The 26,706-nt window shown below is 38.6% G+C and overlaps 1 protein-coding gene across 1 annotated transcript in view; it reads left to right on the plus strand.

Annotated features, from left to right (window-relative positions):
* TTC39A (tetratricopeptide repeat domain 39A) overlaps nucleotides 1-26,706 on the plus strand; it is a 37,073-nt gene extending 10,367 nt beyond the window's left edge. The window contains exons 5-17 of the mRNA XM_082314710.1: nucleotides 2,068-2,132; nucleotides 4,615-4,714; nucleotides 5,846-5,911; nucleotides 12,313-12,421; nucleotides 13,076-13,143; nucleotides 13,265-13,324; nucleotides 14,101-14,262; nucleotides 15,949-16,040; nucleotides 17,075-17,195; nucleotides 19,532-19,643; nucleotides 22,280-22,394; nucleotides 23,104-23,220; nucleotides 26,281-26,706. Of these exons, the coding sequence (XP_082170836.1) occupies nucleotides 2,068-2,132; nucleotides 4,615-4,714; nucleotides 5,846-5,911; nucleotides 12,313-12,421; nucleotides 13,076-13,143; nucleotides 13,265-13,324; nucleotides 14,101-14,262; nucleotides 15,949-16,040; nucleotides 17,075-17,195; nucleotides 19,532-19,643; nucleotides 22,280-22,394; nucleotides 23,104-23,220; nucleotides 26,281-26,401 (1,308 nt within the window). The 3' untranslated portion in view covers nucleotides 26,402-26,706. The remainder of the gene's footprint in view (nucleotides 1-2,067; nucleotides 2,133-4,614; nucleotides 4,715-5,845; nucleotides 5,912-12,312; nucleotides 12,422-13,075; nucleotides 13,144-13,264; nucleotides 13,325-14,100; nucleotides 14,263-15,948; nucleotides 16,041-17,074; nucleotides 17,196-19,531; nucleotides 19,644-22,279; nucleotides 22,395-23,103; nucleotides 23,221-26,280) is intronic.

Below are 26,706 nucleotides of genomic sequence, written 5' to 3' on the forward strand. Positions count from 1 at the left end.
TGCTTCTTGGCTCGAAGGTGCTGATAAAGAATGAAATGCAGGTGGTGATTTTATAGTGTTTGGGAGTTGCCAGATGGGCTCTGATTTATGTTGCCTATGATAGTTTATGAACCATGTAACCTTTTTCAGTGATCTGCCATGCCCCTCTGCTAGAAACTATTGCTTCATAGCAAACCCAGTAGTCAGAGTAGCTTCTTCTGAAGGTTTTTAGAGTGCTGATGATAGCGACTTTATGGTAAGATGATGGACTTTGAAATGGCCAAGGTGTAGCTACCTATTTCCATATTCCTTTGGGATTCTTTGGGATGAGTAGCCTCTAGCACTGGGGATGGTTTAGGTGATATCTGAAGTTATGGAAGCAAGGCTTTTCAGAACTTCTCCATTCTGCCTTTAAGAAAGGAGTGTTTTAAGGCAGTGTCTCTTGGGTTTAAGCACCATTTTCACAGGTATCTGTTTTAAAAAATGTTTATAGATACATGAGAGATTTAAGAGTAAGAAAATAATTTCTTGTCCTCTTCTGCATAAAGAATGTCTGTCTATTTGCTTCCTCTTCTGTGTTTAATTTTTCATGAACATATGAACTGGTTTTAAAAATTAAACAAAGGCATTTGGTTCCAACAGCCAGCAAAGTGGGTTAGTTTTGACGCTTAATGTAAATGACCAAATCCAGTTAAAAACCCATAAAAACTAGTCTCGGGATTTTTCAAGGGCTGGACTATTCTCACGTTGGTTATCTCTCTTGTTGGTATCATGAGTATTCTGAATTTAAACATTTTAAAACCATCTTCTTTCATCTTTCCATTTTCCATTCAAAGGAAAATACAACTGAACCTTTAAATATGGTTAGGTAAGCTGTACACCCCCCAGTTGCTAATTAAAAACTGACTTTTTCTAGAGAACAAAGAAAAACAGGATCCCATTTTTCTGTTTTTATTTTGTTTGCATGTGATTGGGATTCAAGTCTCTGGGGATATATCATCAGGAATTACATGTTCATTTATGGTGCATAGTTTCTGTCCTCAATTATCACTCTTGATAATGGCTCTTCAGTTCGAGCCATTAGGCTTCCTATACTAGTTCACAGAAAGCAGTCTGGAAGAAGTTGAACTGTAACTTTGATTGGATTGAGTTATCGTCCTGACTTAACAGCAGGATGGAAAGCTCTTTGAGGCAGGTTCTGTGTCTTTATTTACATATTGATGAGCACATTTGGGCCCTGCTTCCTTAACAATAACTAAACCAACCAAATGTTCATCTAATCTATGCTATTTTCTCCATAATGCTTCATACAACCTCTTAAAATATCATCACAGAAAAATCATCTGCTAAAACATATGTAGTCTTCCTATCCCAAAGTAATAGCAGATATCAAAACAAACCAGAATGACAGATTATATATGATGAGCGAGGCAAGAAATTGCCACCAGAAAGTTATGAGACTAAAGAGTTCTCTCTTTGGGATACAACTGTAAACTGATGGTCCCCCAGATACACTTTGCTGTAAGTTCTCAGTTCGTTATAGCTTGTAATGTAACATATTACCGTACTAGTGTGGATCTCATAGCAACTTGAATATTCAGACCAGAAAGAGCATATCCTGTATAACTTTACTTACCCTGCTTCCTTTTTGGGATGTGAAACTATATTCTGTAGACTCCTGAGGACAGGCAGTTATTTGTATCTGGTGCTGAGCCAGGAAATGTTCAGGTCTTAACTGTGCTGAAGGACAAATGACAGAAAGCTATTTTTTGAAACAGCCACAAATGCATGTGCCTTAGGTGCCATTCGTTAGCTTAGTCACCATGTTCGTTAATGCAAATTTTGGTGGCCCAAAGGTCACAGGGGCTAAACTAATTACAGAAGGCATCAAAATAAAGTGTATATCTCTGAACACAGTAAAAATATTTTAATATAGAAAGGAAATCCTACGTCCATGTATTGTTTCTCAGAGACTTATATTGTCTGTGTCATGATGGTTATGTTCAAGCCATGTGCTCATCTCTAGAAGACAAAAGCTCTTTATAATGCTTACAAATTCATATTGCTAATGTGTTTCCTTTCTAACAGGATGAGAATATGGTTAGCTTCATAAAAGGAGGCATCAAAGTCCGAAACAGTTACCAAACATACAGGTAAGTCAGAGTGATGATGTGATCAAGCGTACTCTTTCAGTAAAAAGTGCTGCTGGTCAAATTGTCCAATTCACAAATTAATTACTGTTGTATTTATTGCAGTGTTTATTATGGGCCTCCTCTCTGTAGTCTTTCTCGGCCCACAAAAATTCCTCCTTTGCATAACAAAGGACCTTGATATTATGGTTGATTTGGATTGTAAAGATAGTGGACCCTAACCCTGTTAACTCCCAAGATTTGCCTACTTCAAACGCTATATGCTTGAAATTAAGTCAAAAAATAACTGTTCTAAATGACTTAGTGCTCATTGTGTCTGCATACCATAATTTGGAAGTCCTGCAGTCATTAGGCATATGAAATGGCATTTCTTTACAGATCTAGCTGCAGCTTTTTAGAACATTCAAAACCAGTGGCTGAAGCACAAGTAATTCCATAATAAATGCATGAAACTAAAACAAAATTAAGAGACAATAAACTGAAGAGCTTGCAATGGAAAGTATAAATGGCTTCAAACAAAGATTAAACAAACATACAGGAAATAGGTTTATAGGGGCTAGTTAGCATGGTAGAACAGATGCAGTCTCTCCGTGTCATGAAGTCCCTAAACAGCCAGTTCCTAGAGGAAGCTTTTCCAAGCATATGCCACTGTCTGAGTGAAATATTTGGTTAGCTGGACTTGTAATCTGGTTAAGTATGGCAGTTGTTCTACTCTAAAGAGAATGTGCATGCTAATGAAAATGATAAACAGGGTTGCTTATCTGAACTCACAATATGCCCGTTACTTAGTGTCTATAAGCCAAAAACATCTGCTTAAGCTGATTTCTTTTCATCCAGGAAGTTACGGAGAGCTACTTTCAACGTGTGCAAAAGGTTTTGAAGTGCAGTAGTAAATTCTAAAAATTACATTAAAATGTACACCATGGGAAGCATACTCAGTTGTGCCTCAATAAATTAAGATCAGCTCTAGTATATGTAAAAACAAAGTGTTACAAATCTAGTAGCTCCTAGGTGGTCTTCTTCAAAAGAATGCTAATAACAACTTGTGTATTACTAAAACATGTATTTTAACAAAGATAAAGTTTGTATGCAAGACTGGCAGTTACGATTTTTGTGCTGTACCTTTGATGTGGGAAGAAATAACTGTTTGCAGTTTTGGTGAGAGCGTGGTGCAACAGGTTACAGAGAAAACAATGAAATATGGAAATGAGACTTTATTTGCTTGATCAATATTTTTACAACATAGTTTCTGATATAAAAAGCCATCTTTCCTTTCCCTGCTGTCAACAGCACTGCTTGATAATCTGCAACAACAGCAACCCTGAAAAGACAGGAGGAGTAAATGTTGCAAAGATACAATTTTTAAAACTCTCTTTCATGGAGGAAAGGTTACCATACACCGTAAAAAAGATGGAATGAAATAAAACAATAATTCAGAATGAAACATTTGCTTATTGTCAGTGAATAAAAAGTATCAGGAAACTTTCATGGTGGTACAGACTTACATGAATAATTTAAAAAAGTAAAAGCTAAATATGTGTCATATTTTGTTTTATTTTAGAACTGTAAATTTGGACTCAGAACAGCCACAAAAAGTCACGTGTCTAGCAGACACAAAACAGCATCCAGCCCAGGTTCTCCAGAAGTATACTGAATGGGAGAGAGATGACTGTGTCCATATTTGTGTGGGTTGAAGGCGACTCTAAATGCAGGCCCTTTGTAAAGACTGCAATTACAATGGATAGTCCTATATCAGTTGGCAACAACCAGCAGATAAAAACATGGCAGCCTGAACACAAATATGTGATTGCCATTAAAACAGTGTTTTTCTTCTCCTAGTAATTAACAAGATAAACTAAAACAATAGTGTGAAAAACACATAGCTATGGAAAGCTTAGAAACAAAACAGGTTCAAATCCAGCTGGATTACACAGGGAAATAAAGAGACACTACAAAGTTGAGATCTATGAAAGTCAGAAAAATAAGTGAAAAGTGATTTCCGATATACCTGCCCATTTTAAAGTATGTATTACAGTTGTCTTCCCATATATAACAAAATGTTCTTTTGAGTGAATATGCACAAAAAGGGAATACCTAATCCAGGGATTAGTGAAATTCAAATCAAATTTGCTGATTTAAACTTAACTCTCCTGCACTGCCCCATCATCTCTTTTTGCAGTAGTAAAGGTTGGTGTTGCTCCCAACAGCCATTCTTGAAACATTTTCAGTCAGAAATGTGGCTGCCAATTGACTAGGTCTATTTGTCAGGAATTCATCTCCAGGGCTCCGTAGTTTTGAATTGATAGTAATGTGACAGCAATGATAAATCCAACAAAATGTTGTAGGTGTTGTTCACCTGGGTGAGATGACAAATTGGCCTTTTTTGAACTACTACGTAGTTCAAGGTAATTGGGTTACTTTCTTACTGCATTGTAATTAATCATTTTATTTGCTGACAATGTAACAGAATCTTGTGCATTTTCAGGGAGCTGGACAGTCTCATACAGTCTCCACATTATGTCAAAGGAGAGAACCATCTTCATTTTGAGGGAGGTGTAAAACTTGGAGTTGGAGCATTTAATCTGGTATGTGCCAACAGTTCTTTTCTTGAGCTTTAGTCCTACAACCTCCTGAAAATGTTCTTCACTTAAATACCTGAGAAGTTCCACTGACATCAGTGTTACTAATCATACGGTTAAAATTAGGTATGTGCGCTGACGCTTGCATGATCCCAGTCTCTGGTCTGAGAACATCGAATAATAATACACTTCCGAGATAAAGACACTACATGCAGCATGGGCAATACTGCTCAGTGTGTGCAGACCCACTAGCCCATCCTCAGGGGGAAATTATCAACTGAGAAATTATCTCATCTGACATGGGCTAAGGGCATGTTCTTTGAGAATATAGCTGAGTGCCTGTGCCCAGCTTCCAGTAAGGGTGTTCATTAGCCAAGTGACCAATGCTTGGGAGGCATTTGGAGGGGAAGGTGTTATAGTCTCATGAGAAGGGACCCACTGGGATGGGAGCCAGGAGAAGCCTTGCACAGAAGCAGCAGTTGCCTGTGCTTGTTGACTTCCATTTACTGTTTAAACGGCACTTGGGAAGCAACCAGGGACTTGGCTGTTAGCAGGGCAGTTGGTGGGGCAGGGTGCATGAATGGGGCCTTGGGTGCTCTTCAGGCCACTGTTGGCTGTTGTTGCTTGTATTCTGGTCAGAAAGCAAATAGTGCAGGGTGGTTCCTGGTATGTCAGAGGTGTTGACCCAGAGATGGTGAGGAGTGACATGGTTGTTCAGGTGATGGGCTGCAGAAAGCGCCTGGTGCTTCCCCGTGCTTGCATTACTTTGTGTGAGTCTGGCACGTGCCCAGATGTTAGATTTACTGCACTAAGAACAAGTATGTACTGTGTGGTATGCACCCAGTATTTCTGAAACGTCGAAGGAGTACTAGAGTTACTAAGCATGTGCTATGTAAACATATTTCTACGCAGGGAATCCTGGAGACACAGGGCCCCTATATTAAACAGATACTTCTGTTTAAATCATATGTAAAATATAGCAGGTGTATACATTTACTCAAGAAATCTTCAGACATATAAAGATGTTTTTAGTAATTTTAGTGATTATTTCTTGTGTTTGGAAAAATTGTAGGAGGCAGCTGGTAGCTGAGAGGCAGAAAGTCTATTACTGCATAACTCTTGCATTTCTTTCTATAGACATTGTCCATGTTTCCCGCACGGATTCTGAGATTACTGGAGTTTGTTGGATTTTCTGGAAACAAGGTAAATGTGAACTAAATATTATTGGTACATTCCTCTCACTCTTAAATTAAAAAATGGAGACAGGGGTTTCTCTCTTCTTCCGCACATTAGCTGTAACCCTCTGAAACACTCTGATTGGTATCATATGTGCACTATTGGCACTGATGCTTTCATGCAGCTCAGTTTTCCTTTATATTTTTGTCTAAACTATTACACTTCAAAGATTGTGATACCATTGTTCAATGATGATGCAGTTGTGAAACATAATAAAGACAATGACTAATACAATGATGTTGACATATTTAGTTTTTTAGTTACTGGTCTTTTGATGTATGCTTGTGCTTAGAAATCCGTAGCCAAAAGTATATTCTTAGCCTTTAATATATTAGCTTACTTGAGAGTTACTGTCATGGTATCTGCATGTCCCTGACAGGTTCCTGCATGACATCCAGTTGGGGAAAAAAAATTCAATTTCTTTTCTGATTTTTTTCTCCATGTCTTTAATAGCAACTGATAACTTGAGTGTGGCACCTAAATTCTCTTTGCCTAAAAGAGTAAGTGCTTTTTTGCCTAGAGAGTAACCAGTCTGACCTATGTTGTTTGTGCATGCAGTTTAAGGACAGAAGTTTAGTAATGAATCACTGGTAAACTTGCATGAACCTGAGTTATTCTGCAGGGCAGATGCACAGAAAGTGCTGTGTTAGTTGTTTGTGGATTTGTTGTTTCAAAATAGGATACTAAATTGATGGGAATATCTTGGCCTTGATACCTTGTACCTGCCCTTGTCTCTCATTCTACCAGCAGAACATGAGATTCACGCAAAGTTGGGTTCCTGGATAAAGAAAACATGGTCCGTTTAACCTAAACCACTAGTCACATTTATATAATAAATGCTGGGTATGGTAAATGTTTGATGTCCTGCAAACACAACAAAAGCTGTATAAACAAGTTAAAACTTAACTCTTTTTGTAATGCTTTCTATTTACAAAACAAGTTTCAAGGAGAAAAATGTTTCCTTAGTCAGAGCTGCAACCTTACCTGACAGGTGGATGAGTGTCATCACCATTTTATTAGTTTACAGGAAGGATCTTAGATCTGAAAATAAAATGTCTTGTTTAAAAGCAAGGAGCTTTTGGCAGAGTGTGGATTAGACCTTGGAAATTTCCAGGAGCTGACCAGGAGCTGTTTCACAAGCAGTAGAGGCAAAAATCAAATAGTTCTACCAGTCAGTTATGAAAACAAAGAGCATCTAAAGCAAAATGTTCTCCTAGAAATGTAAGGCCAATTCCTATACCAGCAGAGTTCTGAGAATACTTTGCTGAACACTCATCTTATTACTGCAGATGAAAATTGTCCCTCTAATTGAATTTCTATTGTTTTCTTTTGGCCTCTGGGATTTCTTGTACGGCTATGAGTGGGCTGATATTTGTGTTGATGAGTCAGCTCCTGTTCCAGTTTTGTAATAACTCACTGAAGCATGACCTAGATTATCATAAATTTAAGCAAAAACGTGCTGTCTGCACACCATAAAAAGGAGTATTTTAAACATGTTGATCAAAGTTCATTGATGGTCATTTATTTTAACATCCTAAAAAAGTCTTTCTGCATTTAACATTTGTGAGTCAGATGCCTAAAGCAAAAGTAAAATTGCAATTGCATTTGCAATCCTTTCCAGCGATGGTTTTCCAAAGCTTGCAAGATGAAGCTGTCCCCTGCAGTACAGACAAGAGTCTAGAAGGTGAAAGAAACAGTGACAAGAGGAGGAGAGGGAAAGTTTGTGTGGTGCTGCACCCCATCCAGAAGAAAGGAGTTTTGAAAACATCTGTATTTGATCTTGCAGTCTTTTCCATTAAATGCTCATGGCGAGCATCAGACTGTGTGAAAGACAAAAGAGCCATGGTTAGTGCCTTGAGCTGTTTACAGTTTACCTGAGAGAGCTGCAGTGCACTGGAGGACAGCTTGCTTTTGGTGTGGGTCATGTGTTTATTAAAACTGGATATAAAATTGCATTGTGATACCTTCCACGATACTAATCTGCCTTGAAGCCAGCAGATTTGCCCCTAGGGACTCGTCTCTCGGACATGTCATGTCTGATAGTAAATGAGGACATGCCCAAATCTCCATTACTTCCTAAGCCATTTGTGGGCACTGTGGACAAAATGATCAACTTAACAGCAGTCTGGAGTCTCAAAATAGTAGGTAGGATAAGATCACTAAAGTATAAAAGTAGCCTGAGGCCACATTTGTTCCCTTCCAGTCCGAGATGTGCCAGTTGTGCCCTTCTCACTGTTCAAGCTCCTTTCCCCTGTATCATTAGTCAAAATATGGGCTTACTTGTGTTTAATGGCATAGGCTCTGCATTTGGGCATTGAGGTTCAATGCAGTTTTGCCCAATTCCGTGCGAAATTTTTTGTGGGCAGAGGTATGTATTACGTATCATCAGGTACACTGTGCTGGAGTGGCATGCCTTCCTCACTCACTGGGCCGTACGTGGAGTACGTGTCCCATCTGGACTTTTTGTGTTTAATGATAAATAACTTCTGGTGTGAGATCAGAAGAGTCCTTGCGCTATCACCCATATGAGCACTGAACCCTTCTTACTGAACCCTATGCCAGGTCTCAAGCTAATATTTACTCTTGTTCTTATTTTATAGACCATTACAAATACTGTGCTGCTAAACTGTAGAAAGGTTTGACATGAGCCCACCATATGTTAAGTGCTATTTGTCAGAGGGTCAGCTGACAGCTTGATTTCAGGGGAAGGCAGGAAAACTTCCAGGTAGAACCAATTTCTTTGAAATGATACTTTTTGATGTGGGAGGACGTTTTTCTGAAAGCAGCTGAGCTAAAGAATATTTTTGATGTCTCAATTTGTAATAAATTGAGTTTGTTTCCCAGTAAGCATCTTTTTGATTTGCATTTTGGTCTCTTCTGCAGATTTTAAATGAAGGTTAAATCTAAAATTATTTCATGGGATACATTTAAATGCCCCATTTACCAGTTTAATTAGTCAACTCTTCATAGAAGCTGTTAGTAGTATTCATCCTTCTTGCTAAGCTTGCAGTAATGTGATCAGGTCATGGGACATGAACGATGACCTTGCTTTGCTTCCATTGTCAAGATCCCTAATTAAAAGAGAGTGATTTTAAAATATCGTTCAAGAGCTTTAGTTTCAGGGAAGTAGATGGATTTTAGTCAGTGACAGCTGAAATAAATATGAACTAGTCTCAACGCTGTCTGTCCTTGTTCATCCTGCATTCACTGTGGGAGTCCCCGCTGCTCATGTGGGGAGTCCTGAATGAGAGAGCACTGGATGTCTTGGAACAACGATCGAATCAATGAGATACTGACATAATATAATGTAGTGACAGTCTTGGGAATTGTGGGATGTTATGAGCAACTTGCACAGAAAGGTGAGAGTTATCGTATTGGATCACATTTGTCTCTAAGAAGTGTCATTGCTCCCTGCTCTGCATTATACCTTGCGCCCTTCAGAGTAACTTAGATTTTGTGTGAAAACAAAAACTAAATGTGTTAATGTCAATTAAATATTTTGGAGAAATTACGAGGACTTTCTGCCTTGACATCTGTTTTATATTGTAGCAATATGCCCTGTAATACACTTTGTTTGGAAGCTCGTTCCTGGTGTTCTGGGATTGCTCATATCACCCATGGCATAGGTGTGGGAGATATTTATGGGTTATTTATGGTTAGAAGGTGTATCCTAACAATTAAATGTAATATACTCATTTAGTGACTGGCAGCAATGAGTGTAGTTTGTTTACAGCGTTACTTCTTAGGCTCAAGTAGTAGCTGCTTGTGATTTGATTCCAAGATCCTCGGTGTGATCCCCAGTGAGGATTACATGAGTGTAATAGCATTGCCCAACTCATGACACCTCACTTAGCTGATTAGGTTTGCTGGCTAATCTCCATAGGCTCCCCATGGAGAAAGAGTAGGTGCTTGAAAAGGTGATTCATCATGTCTGACCTAGGCTTCTGTGCTGAATTGTTCCTTGGAGGCGTACCTCTGTCTCTGCCAGCTACAGAGGGAGGCTAAGGAGACTGGCTGACTGAATGTGGTATCTAAAACATGTTTCGCAGCGACATCCTTTGCCATCCCACTTTCCTGGGGATCTCATCGTAACAGAAGTAGCTTGCAAGAGTTTTTTTTGAGGAGAAGCAGCTTTTTTGCAGCCTTTTCTACAAGCAAGCGTTGCAATACTAACAACTACTTCTAGATTTCTTTTTTTTCAGACTGTCTACTGATTATATTGCTACTTTAATATAGAAAGTTTGGGGTATTCAAGTGGCAGAGTGAAAAGTAAGCATTCTTTAATGCCTGTACTGGACAAAATAGGATTATGGACATACCACAGAGTGAACTAACTTGCTCGGTGAGGTTCCCATACCTGTGTAACTACTCAGTTTAAGAATTTAGGCTCAAGTATGCCAGATTTGCAGCCCTCTTCTGATGAATGGGCAATGTTCTTAATTACTTCACACTTCACAGTTACTGCTTTCCAGGATGCAGTCCCACGTAGAGTGGGGTGGATTGCATTCCTTGTCCATACAGATGATAACTTTGTGCTTGGCTGTATTAAAATATATTTTTGGGACTGAAATACATAAGTGAGATCAACTTCACAAATGATTAAATTATTCTGTATGACTAATATAATTTGTTTCTCCATCATTCTTAGTGCCATTCACAAATATGATCAGTAGCCATTTGATATGTATTTTTATATTATATGGAAGATATCAAACACTGTAAGGCCTAGTACTGATCTCAGTAAAGACTCAGTGAAATATCCAGCCTGAAGATTTTTCAATTAAAACAAATGTACTTTGGAAATCTACTTTGGAATTTTTTTTCTGTCAAAATGCATCCACAGAATTTTTTTCTCTTACTTCTACCTTGCAGTGCTACTTTTTTTTTAAATCCAAATATTTGTGGTTTTCATCTGGGCAGTTTAAAGAAGCCGAATATATCATATTTTGTTACTTATCTGTATCAATCAAACTTTTGCTCTCGGCAGAAAATGAAGTTGGCTTTATTTTGCCGAGTGCTTGGTTTCCATTAAGTCATTGATTTTCAGTAATGATTTTACTATCTTTTAATTTCTTCTGAAGTGATATACAAGTCAATATTTTCATTATTTTGTCCAGGCTAGATGTTATACTAATTGACCTGCAAATATGTGTGTTAATGGTACCTTTCCCTATAACAGTAATTACTGTAATAAATTAAGTTTTTTTTTTAAAATAGAAAATAACTGTATTTATATGAAAACAATTAACCATACTGTTTAAGTGAAAAAGTACATATATGATGAAAATTAGAATATGATTACAGGCTTCAGGGTTTACACAGTAAGTGGTAAAGGTGAGGTAGCGTAACACCCATCCGTCGACAAGGACACACAAAAGATGAAAATCCGTGTTAAGATCATGCTCTGAGTGCTGTCTCTGATACCTTCCGCAGTGGCTCCGATAGACATCCCTCAGGGTCCCTATTTATAGTGTCGCTGGTTTGAAAGGATGTCCTTATAGTCACATACATCATGTTCCAGTAACTTTCCATTGCAGTCGTAGTGTAACTTTTGAACAGGATTTTTGCCAGCACACAGTGGACGTCTTACTGTGCATATTTACTAGTAGGCAGATCTCATGTTTTAGTATGTTTGCGTATTTATGTTCCTGCTGTTGATATCATGGAACCAGCCCTAGAATGGGCTGCTAAATGCTGTTGCCTCAGGTGCTTGAATCCTTAAAGCTGGCTATCCGTCTTGCTCTCATTGAATATGAACACAGCGTTACACTTGATTGCTTTAGTTCTTCCCAAAGGGAACAGAAATATTCTTTTCATCATATTTTTCCGCTGGTGGTCATGGGCCAATATCATTGCAAAGCTCCTTTTGTTCTTAACATACTTAAAAACATCCTTTTGCCCTGTTATCCTTTGCCCTGCTAGTTGCAGATTTTTTTTTCCTTGGTATCTTAAACTAGCTTATGCAGTGAATAACAACAAACATGGATACAGTGCACAATGGCAATATGTGTTATTTGCCTTGCATTTCAAAACTCTGTGGTTTTTATTTCTGGAATGCTGTTTAGCAGCACTTGGATGATGGTGATAAGTTGTCTAATGTTCTCTTATGTTAACTATGTCATAAATCCCAAGTTGCTGCTCTGTCATTGGACGTTTTCCAGGCTAAGCAGTAGCTCCATGAAAAACTGTTAGATAATTTCATATGTGTGTTTTTATCTTTGATTGCTATATAAGCAATGTATGTCAGTGCATTTTGGGAATTTGGTGAGTGAGCAATCTGTGGATGACACTGCAGAAGTTAAAAAAGTAGCAAAACACAGCTTTGGTTGTTTTCCAATACTTTGTCCTCCTCACCTCTGTTTGCACAGGAGCATGGTCTGCTGCAGCTTCAAGAAGGAGCATCATCATACAGCTTTAGGTCGGTGCTGTGTACCATGCTGTTGCTTTGCTATCATACTTTCATGACCTTTGTGTTAGGTAAGATTGTTTATAATAACTCTTGGATTTGATTAGTTCTTGTGGGACACAGAGGGGAAAAAGATGATTCCATCAGCTATTTGTTGGTGAATTGTTCGTGATCAGATTAAATATAACTCATTTGTGGGTGATTTCACAATACCGATCATAACTAAAGAGAGTGTCTTAATCTTCAAGATGGTGATTTGTTTAACACATAAGAAGGGAGAGGATGGGGGTAGCAAAGGAAGTTGTGAGAACTAAATCCGTCTTCAGTAGTCAGGTGCATTATTTGGGAGGTTAAAATAATGGCTGTAAGTGATGAGTTCCTGAATACTTTGTTCATGTTTATATGTCATCCCTGACTTTTTTGGGAAGTGATAGCTTCCCGCTGAGATACAATTCCCTGTTATCTCCTGCTAAAGCATTCTACAAAATGTGTTGCGCTGTGCATAAATGAGTTTTCAAGTCAGTAAACACAATGTCGTTCAGGTCTTCCTGCTTGCTGGCTTAGTGCAACACCAGCCTGTATTTATGCCTTACTTGTCAGAGAGAGGAACTTACATTTTGGCCAGATGAGGATGGCTGATCAGTACTTTGCATTCGTGTTCTTTTTGGGTTTTTTCTTTTTTCTTTTCTTACTATTTTTATCACTTGCATTTTTATGCATTGTAGGGACAGGAAAAGGAAATGTTGAGGAGGCAGAAAGACTGCTTAAGCCTTACTTGGCTCGCTATCCAAAGGTAAAGTGAATCATAATTTAGTTTGGTATGATCGTTTAATGTTTTCTTGCCAAATCTAGACTGTATGGTCAGCTTGAAAACTGTTATAGAATACTTGTATTTTTATTATTATTTATTACAGGGAGCCATATTCCTGTTTTTTGCAGGCAGGATAGAAACACTAAAGGGTAATATTGATGCGGTAAGTAATGCTTTTGCTCTTGGGAAAGTAAGTCTCAAAAGCTTCAGAAAAACTCCTCCAGGAACAATGTTTCCTTTTTGGCTAATGCTTCCTGTGGCTTTGGCCTATATGTAATTTATAGTTTATGAATTACAAATAGGAATTTTGAAAACTATTTTGACTAGCTTGTTTGACCAGCTTGTTTTGCTACCCTTCTCAATTTCTGGTGATGATCTAGTCTGCCAGTATTAATGACACAGTTTTCTCATGGTCTTTCCTATCCAGAAGCAAGTTGTGCATTTAATAACATCCAGTGGTAATCCTTTGCCTTCAGTCTGGCTGGAGAGTCATACAAGACTTGAAAGAATTAGGGAGGTGAAGAATGCATGTACAAAATACTCTGAGACAGAGTGTCAGCTGGTGTGCAGTGTGGTAGCTCCCTTGAAATCTTTGGAGCTGCAACTATAAATGTCAGCTGAGCATCTGTCCTTTGACTTTAGTTTCCTAATTCCCCTAGACACAAACATTCATTTGCCTATGCTTAGGACTTAGTATAACTTCCAAGAATGGGGAGCTCTGTGGCAGGGGTAAACTTGCTAACACCAGGGTGACTGTGGAGCCAAGGATCTCATGTGTGCAGCCAACAAGACGTGATTTTTGGGGAATACTGGGCTGTTAATAATTTGGAAGTTGCAGGAGCCGTGCCGGCAGCTCACGGAGTCCCCGTGTCTGTTACAGCACTGGTGTGTGTGCATTTACACATGATTAAGGCAGTATTTGGAAATCTCTGTGTTCAGGCAGTTAATAGGTATGAAGAATGTTGCGAGGCTCAGCAATACTGGAAGCAGTTTCATCACATGTGTTACTGGGAGCTCATGTGGTGCTTCACCTACAAGCGCCAGTGGAAGATGGCTTTCTTCTATGCAGACCTGCTAAGCAAAGAAAACACTTGGTCAAAGGTAAGTTAATCGGAAGAGAAGGGCAGAAGGCCCTGTAGTATCTATTAACTTTCAATCCGATTGAGTTGACTTTTTGTGGCTTTGAAGCTTTTGTAGCTTTGAAGATGAAGATTGTAAAACAAAACCTGGTCTGCTGTGGCTCTTACGGAACAATGGGAATTGCAAACATTCAAATCTGAACAGATCGTGGACAAACAGGAATCTTTTGGGCCTGACTTGTAGATGAAGAACAGCTTGTTAAAGATGTTCTGCTGTGTATTGACTGGTTGTGTCATCAACACATTGCAATTAATGGCGCAAGTTGCCATTTCTTTCATTACATTATGGATATAAGCTCTTTTGGTGATGAGTGAGGCTAGCCATGATGGTGCCTCCAGGATAATAAATATAATTACAAAAGGCTCCTTGCCCTGTGCGTCTGAAAGGGAGAAGCTCTTCCGTCCAGAACCCTGGTAGCTTTCCTTCTTTCATCTTCCCCTGAGCCCCAGGGAAATCTGTCAGAAGGGATTAAGTCTGGCTGGAGCGGGGAGTGTGTAGTTGACTGGAGGTTTGTTTCTTCTTAATGTGATCAGACTATGTGTGTGGGGAGGGTATCTGTCTGTTTTTTCTACTACACATTGCATGTATTGGCCAAATGGAACCAAAACCAACATAAGGTCCGAGCAGCCAGGTGAGAGCAACTCTCTCGGTGCTCCCACTCGGGTGGCAACTGCAACATGGACCCCCTGTGCCCCTGGGGATTCCAGCAACGCATTCAGCCAGGTGCATTAGTCTGAATAGCTTCCACAGAACTCCCACAGCCAGGGGTGCACCAGCTGGCTAAAAGCTTTAATATCCTGAAATGCTGTAGGATTAATATTAACGTGTATCCGTTTAAACTGTGTGTAGAGTTTTATGCTATATTGCAGGGGCCTTAGAGAAGCAGAGAAGATGCTTCCTATTAGTATGTAATCTACAGTGCAACGTGATAGTAACAAACTAGTAAGTACATAAGCTAAATGAAAGATGGTCACGTATATGCACTGTTAGATTACGGTGTAAATAAATAATCACAGCTTAAAATATTCTAGAAAACTCCTGAAACTTATGGTTACTGTAGACTCCTTAAAGCAGTACTCAAGAGCTCACCAGCTGTTATTCTCTACTGTTGCAAGAGTTGAAACATCCTCTTCTGCTTTGCTTTCCTTGGTTGCTGAATGTATGATTGCTCAGGAATCCCTATGAAATCAGTACTTTTCATAATTTGAAATCATGAAACCCTTCAAAAACTGTGTCATGTTCTCTAGAACCTAATATTTGAGATATGCTACCAAGTTGTGATTAGACACATAGACAATATAGTAGTAGTTTTTTTTTTTTCTCTGAGCATGACCTTTTCATGAGTTTCCTAGCTTGTATTCCTGAGAGTAATAAAAATTCACTTTACACAAACATGACATTTGTTCTTGGAACAGGGACATAAACTATAAGCTGATACAAAGTAAACAAAGACATACATGATAAAAAAAATTTCTGTACTCCACTTTCTAAAATACTTACCTCCTGCTTAAAATTTTGTAAGATTACATCTGTTTGTGAGCAAAAGCAGCAACTTCTTCCTCTTTGTTGCTGTTTTGTGCTTTATGTCAATAATGGTGATGCTGTAAATTCATTTTTCTGTACAGATATTCTTGATTGCATTTGCAGGCTACTTATATTTACATGAAAGCTGCTTATCTTAGTATGTTTGGACCAGATGACTGCAGTCCTTTTGGAGACAGCGAAGTTGAATTATTTAGGTAAAATTTGCAAACTCCCAGTTACAAGCGTTTCCTATCTTTTCAAGGCACAGTGTTGGGGGAAGAGAGGCAAAACTATTCATTGTGCAGCTCAGAGGATCTGCACAAGTAGCATTGGATTGGTAAGAAATTGCAGAATGAAACATTCCCTTAGACTAAAGCAGATCCTGAGTTCAGACAGCAGATTTCTACTGGCCTGGAAATACTTTAGAGACAGGATATTAGGTCTGTCAGCCATACAGTGGCTGCTGCTGTTGCATGTAATATTCACATTCTTTTTCAGTTTTTTTCTTTAATCAAAATGGCATGTAAGATCTGAAAGCCTTCAATGGATTATGCTACAACATGTGTGCTTCCTTAGTGGAGACAGCATCAGTACAACTTGATTCTTGGGTTTTGAGAGGAATATGAAATAGTTAAATGTGCAAGTGAATATATGCATTATTAACACAGTGAATAAACCTAATTGTAATGTTTAAGCTCAAAAATGCCTAAACTTTGCTGGGACAAAGAAAATTGATTACTTTGGTTTTTACAATTTTTCTGTAAAATCTAAATATCACTTTTTTATGTGCTTGCAATATATCGATACTTTTCAGGCCTTCTATATCTTATATAATCATTACAAGGAGATTTCACTGGATTTGTGATCCATTACAAAGTGAAACTATTTGGTCTTTGGGAGAATGGGAGGAACACTGACAAAAGCTAGCTTGCTTCTTTCTTAGTCTCTGAAGAGAGATGGGCCCTTTATAAGTTAGGTGCATAATCTAATTTATTCTTCGGGTGGAGAAGAGTCCCTCTTCCTCCTGCTTGATTAAAGAGGGAGCCTAGAGAGATACGTGCCCTGCATAAAGACAGCTTTTCTGAATATGTATTGCTCAGCTTCCCTAGAGGTAGCAATAGCTCAGTGCATAACAGCTTTTTTTAAGTTCTCTTCGGTTTGATTTTTTGGGTTTTTTTTTAAGTTTGAATGTTTTTTTCCCAGAGGTTCACAGAGGAAAATTTCCTTATGTTTTCCTTTAAAATTTCAGGATTGTTCCCAGTTTGAAACTGAAAATTGCAGGGAAATCACTGCCTACAGAAAAGTTTGCAATTCGGAAAGCTCGACGATATCTTTCTTCAAACCCCATTCCTTTGCCTGTTCCAGCTTTGGTAAGTTAGGATAACACACACACACCCTTATTACCATTTTTTCATTTATGGAAATAAAATCAAGATAATTAGAATAGTATCTTTCCATGTTTCTAAGGTAAAACCTCTGCAGGAGACTGGAATGTTCCCAAAGCAAAGCCAAATGAATGCGAGGAATGCTGTAAAACTGGGGCATGCACCAGCCACAGGGAGCTAAGCCAGTTGTTTGTGACACGTAAATGTGTTGCATGTGTAACTCATTATTCCAGCTATAGACTAGCATGCTCCTAACAGCTTTCCTTTGATTCCCTTTTGAGGAACTTTGCCCTAGGTCTCTTCTGTCATGTGTCATTTACTGAGACTACTAAAAGAAGACTTTAAGGTACAAGTTGCGGGGGGGGGGGGGGGGGGAATCAAGGAAACAATTCAAGAAGCAGGGACTGCATGTAAGCATCTATTTAATGTGCCTCTGAATGTTTGCAATTTGGTGCTCTCCAGAGCAACTCACAGGTGCCAGGATGAAACAGCCAAATCCTTTAGCCACTCCAGAAAACCATTGTATACTGTTGATTTTTTTTTTTTTTTTTTTTTTTTTTTTTTTTTGCCTGTAATGCTGGCCAGTTCCCTGTGGCCAGATGAGAACAGCTGCATAAGACACCCATTGCCTTGCTCATGGTGCACTTACAAAAATCTATCTGCAAAGAACATGTAAAAGAACATAAAAAGATTTCGACTCCACAGGTTTGCCAAGTGCAGTAGTGTTAACATTTGCAGTGCTTTGAGCTGTTGTGTTTGAGAAACAGATGGATGATTAGTAAATACTCTTTAAGAAAATGCCTGAACAAGGAGAGCCTCTTGGAGACACCAGTGAGTAGTCATTTCTCGGCCCACCAGCTGGGTATGTGACACAGTGCTTCTTGAAGAAATATAGTTGTTACAGCATAGCGTGGGTATTCACTAGGGGCCACTTTCCACTAAGTCATGAGACTGAAATGAGAGAAATAATTAGGTTACTTTGATTTGCCTTTCAGGTTTCAGAGATTGTAGAGAGTAAGAAATGTAGGCACCTGGGGTTTGGCTGGGCTATTCTAATGAGATTTTAGCAGAACAGATTTCTGTACTAAGAGCTCTCCTTGGCGTGGCCTGGCACTGCGTCCCGTGTTTCTGCTGCAGTTGCATTTCTGAGGCAGCAGATGCCGCAGCTGAACAGTTAAAAGCACCCTGAGGATGTGGAATTGGGTGCAGGATCTCATCTCTAGGATTTTTCTTTTCACTGTGAAGGGACTTGCTGAGAGGAGCAAGTCCTCAAGCAAGTCTTAGCTCAGAGATTTAGCCTAGAATAAATGTAGTCGGAGTATTTCTGTGTCAAAACCATGTTAACAAATCTGCACTAGATACAGTAAGTTCAGCACAGGTTTTCTAATCAATAGAGACCAGATGGTGAAAGCAACAGTGACTGGGGTTAACATACTGTTTCATCTATTCTAGCCTGACAGCTTTTTGTACTATAGTTCCAGAACTCAGTTATTCTGTACAGAAATTTTATCGAAAAGCTTTAAATTATCAAATACAGACTAGGTTGTATAAATAAATATAATAACTTGTCATGAGGACCAGTCATAAGTCTGTATAATATTTTCGTCTTTAGCTTTGTGTTTGCTAGTGGCAATGGGCACATTTGGTCTGGTGATCTACTCTAAGAGAGAACCCCAGTAAGAAATATGAATGAAACCAATAGGTGTTAATAAAATTTACTCTGAGAACAGTTGAATAAGAAAGAAGTTACTTTCTATGGGAACATCAAACAAACCTGAGGAATTTAAGGGGTTTACAGTTTGGCTCTAAAATTCTGTTGGTTTGTTTGAAGCTTGGCTTAAAGGTTAGGGTTTTTGGTTTTCTTTGTGTTTGGTTTTGTTTTCCTGAGACTTCATATTTTTTCTATGGAAGCAATACATTGCAGTTATTTATAGTTATTACTGCCCTGGCTAAGACAGAACTGAAAAACAAGAGGAGACCTGAATCAAGGGACAGTTAGCCGTGTGCCATGAATGTTTTCAGTCTGTCTGTTTTGTTGGTACTTGCCTTCATCTATAAGTGAGATTGTGTTTGCATTCTGTTCAAGCGATCGTCCTTGCATTGTGTGTAGTAAATGGCTCTTTAGTATTCTTCCAGGGCTAATTCGAACTGAAAACCAGTGTAACAAGTTTTCAGTTGCAATGAAAATATGTTTTGATAAACTGACTTTTTATTTAAGGAGTCTGTAACTTTTTCATCATACAGAGATAAACTGAAGTATTTGATAACAGCATGTATCCAGTACTGTAATTAATGGTGCTGTCGTTTCTCTCTGACCCTAGGAAATGATGTATATCTGGAATGGCTATGCTGTAATTGGAAAATGTCCCAACTTAACAGAAGGCATGTTAGAGACTTTAATTGAAGCAGAAGAAGCATTGGCAAGAAGTTCAGGTAATCAGTGATATGGTTTAAGCAGGTATTTTACAGTGCAATAGCTAAAGATGTTATCTGTGAATAAAGAGAGACACTCATTAGTAAAGTTAATCTGATCATAGGAGGAACATAGATAATGAAACCATAAACTGTTTATGCAGATAGGAATAATTTTCCTTTTTAATATAGCAATAACTTACAATAGTAGCAAGTGGTTTTACATCCACAGATGTGTATTAGGAATAGTTTGACATGTATTAAAGGGATGTTTATTTTGCTAGATCAAAATCAGCATATGTATTGACTTGATTACTTGGATCATGAAGCTTTGTTATCCTCAGATACTGTATTTCAGTTTTGAAGGATAAATAGAAGGAGACAAGTCAGTCTTCTGTTTAAAAGTGCTGTCAATTTTTAATGTGTCCTTGGGCTGAATGGTATTGGTGTGTCAACAGCATGCTATAGAAAGCTGGGACATGAGGGATGGGTTTCCTTTGCACTATGAATGAGCGGAAGATAGAGGACAGTATTGAACTGGAACAGGCTCTGCTACCACATCTTCTGTCAGTCTGCAAACTAGGCATCCATGAGAAAGTTCAATTGATGTTCATTTCTTGCCAATCTTTCCCAACTCCTATGGGAGCACAACCAGTCTGCACAGCTTTTCTCACAAAGTTTTCCCTTACTAAATGTTTTATCTTATTATATACTACCTTCCCACAAAAGGATCAAGCCCCTGTTGACAAAGGAATATGGGCTAAATCACTGCACTGCAGTCTTTTCTAGGACCTTGGTCTTCCTGTGCACATTCTTACAAAAGATTTGAAAGAGTTGCCTGAAAGACTGGCTAAAACTATCTCCTTTTCAATTAATTGTGAAAGAGAACAGAAAAATATTTCCAGTGAAGGTGACATCTTAGAAGAAGGCTTTTGACCCTTTCACTTTCTTTGTAACCCATTTTGCTACATTATTTTGAATAAATTATTTATTTCTCTATTCCATTTTTTTGGTAGATGGTAAATTGTGGATAAAGCTGTCTTTTTGCAGGGACTTGTAGAAGCTGATTCATGTTTATAATACACTATAAGGATATGTAATCAAAAAGTAGGATATATTTTAAATATGGCAACAGTTTAAAGTATTACCTGTTCCAAATAGTGACTTGCTGTTTCCAGGCGTCATGCTTTTCTTGAGCTTTCCTGGCTGTGTTTGAAGCTAAACTGTTGTATTTTCTCTATCTCATTGTTAGATTCATAATGCAAGAATCTAACACTATAAAATTATGAATCTGAGAATGTGCTCCTAGCAGTGTTATACCATATAAGATGTAAAAGGAAGACTGTTAGTGGAAGGAATGTCTAGAAATGCAAATCTGATATGCACAATTGTGTCTAGGATAGGTCCCTAAATGTTTGCTTATACAATCAAGGGCAGTTTGTAGGATATGTTATAAGTAGAGAAAATAAATACATGTGAACACGTTCATGGGACAGATGTCCAGAAAAGACAACTGATCTCCCTTTTTTTATTATTCTTATGAATTACCTCTTCTGTGGCCCTGAGTCATCTCACTGTGCGCATACTTGGCATGTCAACTTTTGCCCTCTTCCCTTTTCCTTCTAAGTTAATTTGCTGCATAGTCTTTGGGCATCCTCCCTGGGATTTGTGTTGGTGACATATGTATGTAGGTGCCTCTGTGGGACTTAGCAATAGAAGTGACTCCAGTTGTAGGATCAAGGCCTCCAACTGCACAGTCCAGAGGGAAGCAGCTGTTTCATGCAGTATGTGTCAGCATTTTATCAGCTGGAATGGTAGAGGAAGAACCAGGTAAGGATTGGAGTAGTGGAAACAGGGTGACATTCAATAGCATAAGATGCCCAGCATCACACATTTTGCAGAAATTCGTATTGGCTGGTATTTCATGAATTGGAAATGAGCAAGCAAGCAGTAGATTTTGCTTGTGGACTTTAAGACTAAGCTGCCTATATGGAATGGCTATGAAAAAGCCAGATGTTTTCTTTGAAATGTATCATGCAAAAATTTTCTGGTGGTGAAAGGTTGTTGTTAGTAATGACTTTGAACTAGGCACTGGTGAGGCTGGTAAGACTCTGGGCACTCATAGTTGGAAGTATAAACTCAGGTGAAAAGAAGGTGGGGTAAGAAGACGAGGGGATATGAGGTCCAGGTAGAAAAGTTTGGCATATTTTTGTTTAGCCAAACAAAGGTGGAGAATTGATAAAACACTTGCCTATGAATAGACCATGTGACTAGAAGTCAAGGAAGGAGAAGAGCTGTACATACTAAAGGGCAATAAAGGCATAAGGTTAAGAGATTATTAATTGGACCTCAGTATTTCCAAGGTGGACACTTTAAATTAGTTTTCAGGTGTCAGAATAAGATTGTGGACTAGCCTTTCAGTGGGAGTAGGGAGAGAAGGAGCAGACCAACAATTTTAGGCAAAGTTTGATTTATGAAAAGGTTGATGCATGTGTGTCTCCGCGTTAAATCACTACATTGACCAGTTAGTTCCTTCTGTCCTGTGTTCCAGTAAATGGATTGTGCTCACACCTACCTGTGTAAAAGTTTTCCTACGGGTAGGAAAGTCTGTGCTGCTCTAGAGTTTTCTAAAATGTTCCATTTACTTCATCCTGCAGCTACAGAATTGCTAGCAGATGACCGGTGCGTGATAAAACTGTTAAAGGGTTTATGCCTCAAGCATTTGGGCAAGATCTTAGAAGCAGAAGACCATTTCAATTACATCTATTTAAAGTAAGTTTTCATACCTGGCATATAGGAGAGCTCTTGAATTTCTCAGTAACTATTCATTTCAAGTAAGAGGAGATGTAACCATGATATGAATAGAAGGGAGGGGATTGCAGAATCTTTAGTATTTATTTCAGTTGCTTTGATACCAAGGAATTGCAATTTTAATTGCTAGTGTTGTTAGCCATGTATGGAAGAACAATTGCAAATCTGCACTTTTTACTGAGATATTCTCTCCTTTTTTGGGGACTATACATGCATAAAATTTTTGAGATAGCACTTCCCCTTTTTTCCCCTGCTTCGTCTTAACAGTCATGAAGAAGCTGTACCCAAAAAGCCAAAGGCGGTCTGCAGAGACAGATGGCATCACGATTGTACTTGGAACTTCTATACATCATGCAGTGAATGGCATCCCTTTTTGTCAATTCACATGGATAGAGTTCATAATATTGTCATCTTTTCTAATAATTCACTGATACTAAAGGCAATATTTTGTAATCCTGAGAAATAACATACTGTGTAGGATGGTTATACCAAGCACGCATTTAATAACCTGGAACGTAGCTTTAGGTAGAGAACATGACAAGTGTCGTAATAGAGATTGATTGCTCCTTCTGATCTTAGCTAATCTCCTCTTTATTTGTGTTTGGAGCTGTTAAATGAAGAAAACAATATATCATTTCAAGATCTTGAGGCTATTTCTTTTCCAATGCAGTGAGAAGAAGATAAAATATGACCATTATCTAATTCCAAATGCCTTGTTGGAGCTGGCGATACTGTATCTAGACCAGGATAGAAGAGAAGAAGCAATAAAACTACTGGAAAGAGCAAAGTAAGCAAGTGAAAAGCCTGTGCTGATGTCCGATGGGTCAGTATGGTATTTCACTGGTTAGCCAGAAGCAGAAACATTTCATTAATACTATGGAAACTCATTGTTACATTTATTCAATGGAAGCATGCATGCACTAGTTTTGGTTTGGACCTTTCTAATGGTAGACATTATCTGATTGTTCAGTCTGTGACTTTCCCATCCATTCTGATTAGAGCAAAAAAAATTTTGAAGATGTTAATATGAATGCCAAAGGCTTCCATAAGAAATAATCCATGTGTAACAAAATGTAATAATCTCTGTAGTCTATCTACTTATTCATAAAAGATGTATTAAATTAAATCAAAGCTCTGTGTTATGGCTAAAATAGCATCACTCAAATTGATGGGTAGCAGTGCTGTTTTCTTTCCTTGATGAAACACATTTAAGATAACGCTTCAGGTTGCATGGAGTATCTTTGTATTGTTTCATAAGCATCTGAAAGGCAACTGAAACACCTGCTTTTACTATTTTGTGCGATTGATTTTTCTAGCAAAGTAGATTTATCGGGAATAGTCGGACTTGATCATCTATGTTGTTTATTATAAAATTAACAAAATACGGGTTTTGCCTCTGTCCGAGCCTTTACTTCTCTGCTGAGCCAAAATTTCTTGGGGGGGTGGAGAGGGAATCCAAACCAAACAACCCTCGCCCTCTTGAAGCATCCTGCAGCAGGGTAGTTCACCTCTCTGCCTGGATCCTGAATGAGTCCAGATGCCTGCATCGTTCCAAGTGCAGAGTCATGCCAGTCACTGCCGCAGGTGTTAGCAGCTACAAAGCTGATGTCTGGCCCCAAGTTTCAAAGAGGTCAGATAGAGGTTTTGTGTTGAGCTTTTGTCCAGGTCAGTCCACTATACAAGACAGAGTGGTGAGTCAGCCTACCAAAGAGCATGCCAAAAGCCTGTCAACACAAAAATTAAAATATTGCAATTCTTAATCTCCTACGCTTGTGAGCCTGGTTCTCTGTAGACTCTTGGAAGATATTAAGAAGAGCAAAAATTGCATTAGCAAAACGCAATGGACAGTTTCAATTGGTTTCACATGCCTTAAAGCACGCCTCTCCTGTCCTCATTTCCTTTGCTCAAATCTCTCTTAAGAAGAGATCTAGAAATTAATGATGCAGAGCTGCTCTTTCCATCTGGTACTTCTGTTGCTTGCTGCTCAGCCATTGCGCCTTTCCCCTGATGGCTCTGTGTGGCTCAGGTCACAGGCCCCCTCGAGGGAAGGTGTTTGGCTTAAAGAAGAGCACCAGCAGACAGCAGCTTTTAAAAATTTGTTGTTACCCAGTGTATGGAAAACTAATACTCAGACTTGCTATGCTCAAAGAACTCATGGAAACTAATAATATGCAAAAAACCCTACCCACCACAAACCCCCTCCTTGTTTCAATCAGTCATTAAAAAAAGTGCAGTCCTTACATTTCCACCTGTAGCTGTTACACTGCATTAAAATGCACCGGTTTTATAAGCTTTCAGCTACAAGTGCTGAATGTCTTTGCAGCCACCAGAGGGAGAACGCGCTGTCCCTGGTGGGGTCCAGGACTGCAGAATTCTGTTTACAACTGGCCGGAGTGCAGACGAGCACTCGGCTTGTGCATGGCATTTGATTTGCTTGACCTAAATCCACATACTGCTGCTGGCTTGAATGTTTCGACTCTGGGAGAAAGAGTGGAATGAGATGATAAACAGTTTTAGCTTGGTCATGCATGGAAATATTTCTATTTGTATTACCGAAAGCTACAAGCAAGAATATCAGCCTACTGATGAGAAATACACTATCTGCATGACAAAATCTACTTAATTTAAAGAAAAAACTCCGAAGAGTTTCAGATCAGCATACAGCACAACCCAGGCACCTCCTTTTCTCATTCAGCCTCTTGGGTGTTGCATACATAAAATTATAAGCTGGTGTAGGATGGATGTGGAATTCCTTGTTTCCACAAGAGACTGCCATAGTGACAGATACCATGCTTCCATGCTTGATTTGAATTATGAATTTTGAACTGAAATGCTTTTAAGGTATACAGACTGTTTAATATTTAATGTTATGTTTCTGTAAAGATGACAAATATCTTCTAAAAGAAAATTAGCATGGTCTAATCCTCTTTGGTATCTGGATTCTGTATCCATCCTGCAAGAGCTGACATGTTAATTCCTATTAAGTAGGATCTGCACTTTCTATGTGGTCCTAGGGGCAAAATTTCTTTTTTTATATAAGCTTTTCCATGAAAATACAGATTCTTTTAATGTTTCTGTAACTCTTTAGAGCATGGCATAGCTACTGGAGCCTGTAGGCAGCTGGCACTGCTGAGTCAGCCACTAGATGTTTGTGGGGGAAGTCCTGCCAGCCTTTCCCTGGGCTGGGGAATTGCTCCTCAAAAGCTGATACGGAGTCTCGTGTGTGCCCACTTTCTCTTTCCAAGGTTCTAGGGCAGCAAATTGTCTGGCCTTATTTCCAACACACAGTACGCATCGTTGACAGCCACAGGATGCAGATGGGGTGTTTCCCTCTTCTGGTTCAGGACAGCTTCTGTCTCTTTCTTTTTCTTTTCTTTTTTTTTTTTTTTTTTCGTGTCTTTTCTCTACTTCCTTGAAATGTGTCTGCTGAATTAAGATGAGGCCATCTTATTAAAATGAGAAAAAAAAAATCATGAAAATGTTTGTATTCAAATTTGTCAGTTATACTTTGGGGGGGGGGGGGATCTAATTTCTGAATGTAAACTAAGTGGATGTTACAGATATTTAATGTGAACTCAATATTTTGATTGAGTGGAACAGATTCAATTACTTATTAAGCTATATTTTTCTGGTAATTGCCAGACAGTGGAACTACAAATAAAGAACAAAGAGCTGCATTGTTTGGCTAGGAGCACATGCCTTGTATTTTAGAGTAGGCAACAAAGGAGCTTGTGAAGAAAGGCTTTTTTGCTGTCTACAGCTGTTTTGCTTAGAATGATAATATAAAGACAAGTTGAAAATGTTTAAAATATATATATTCATCAGACTGGATCTGCTTTCGTTTTAGACAAAACTACAAGAATTACTCCATGGAAACAAGAACACATTTCAGAATTCAAGCTGCCCTGCACCAGGCCAAATCCGCCCCAGAAAATGGAATGCACTCTGGAGCCTCGGCAGTGTCGTAACTTTTTCTTCTTTGGTGTCCTGTTTGTTGCAAACTTTGGTGCAGAAAATTACTGACACTTTAGAATTATTTTTCCTTCTCTTTCAAGTCGGTGAGAAACCAAATCATTTACAATTTTAAAGGTGATGCATAAGACATTAATCTAGTGTAATAACATGGCAAAATACCTCTCAAACCAACCATAACCCTGAAAAATATTGGTTTTCCAACAGTGGCTTTCTGAATATTTACATCTGTGTAATTCATGTTTCAATCATGTGTGCCTTTTTTCTTGCACTGGCAACATTTACTAAGCAAGCTACAACA

Source organism: Platalea leucorodia (genome assembly GCF_965183815.1).
Source record: "Platalea leucorodia genome assembly, chromosome: 5".
Lineage (NCBI taxonomy): Eukaryota > Metazoa > Chordata > Aves > Pelecaniformes > Threskiornithidae > Platalea > Platalea leucorodia.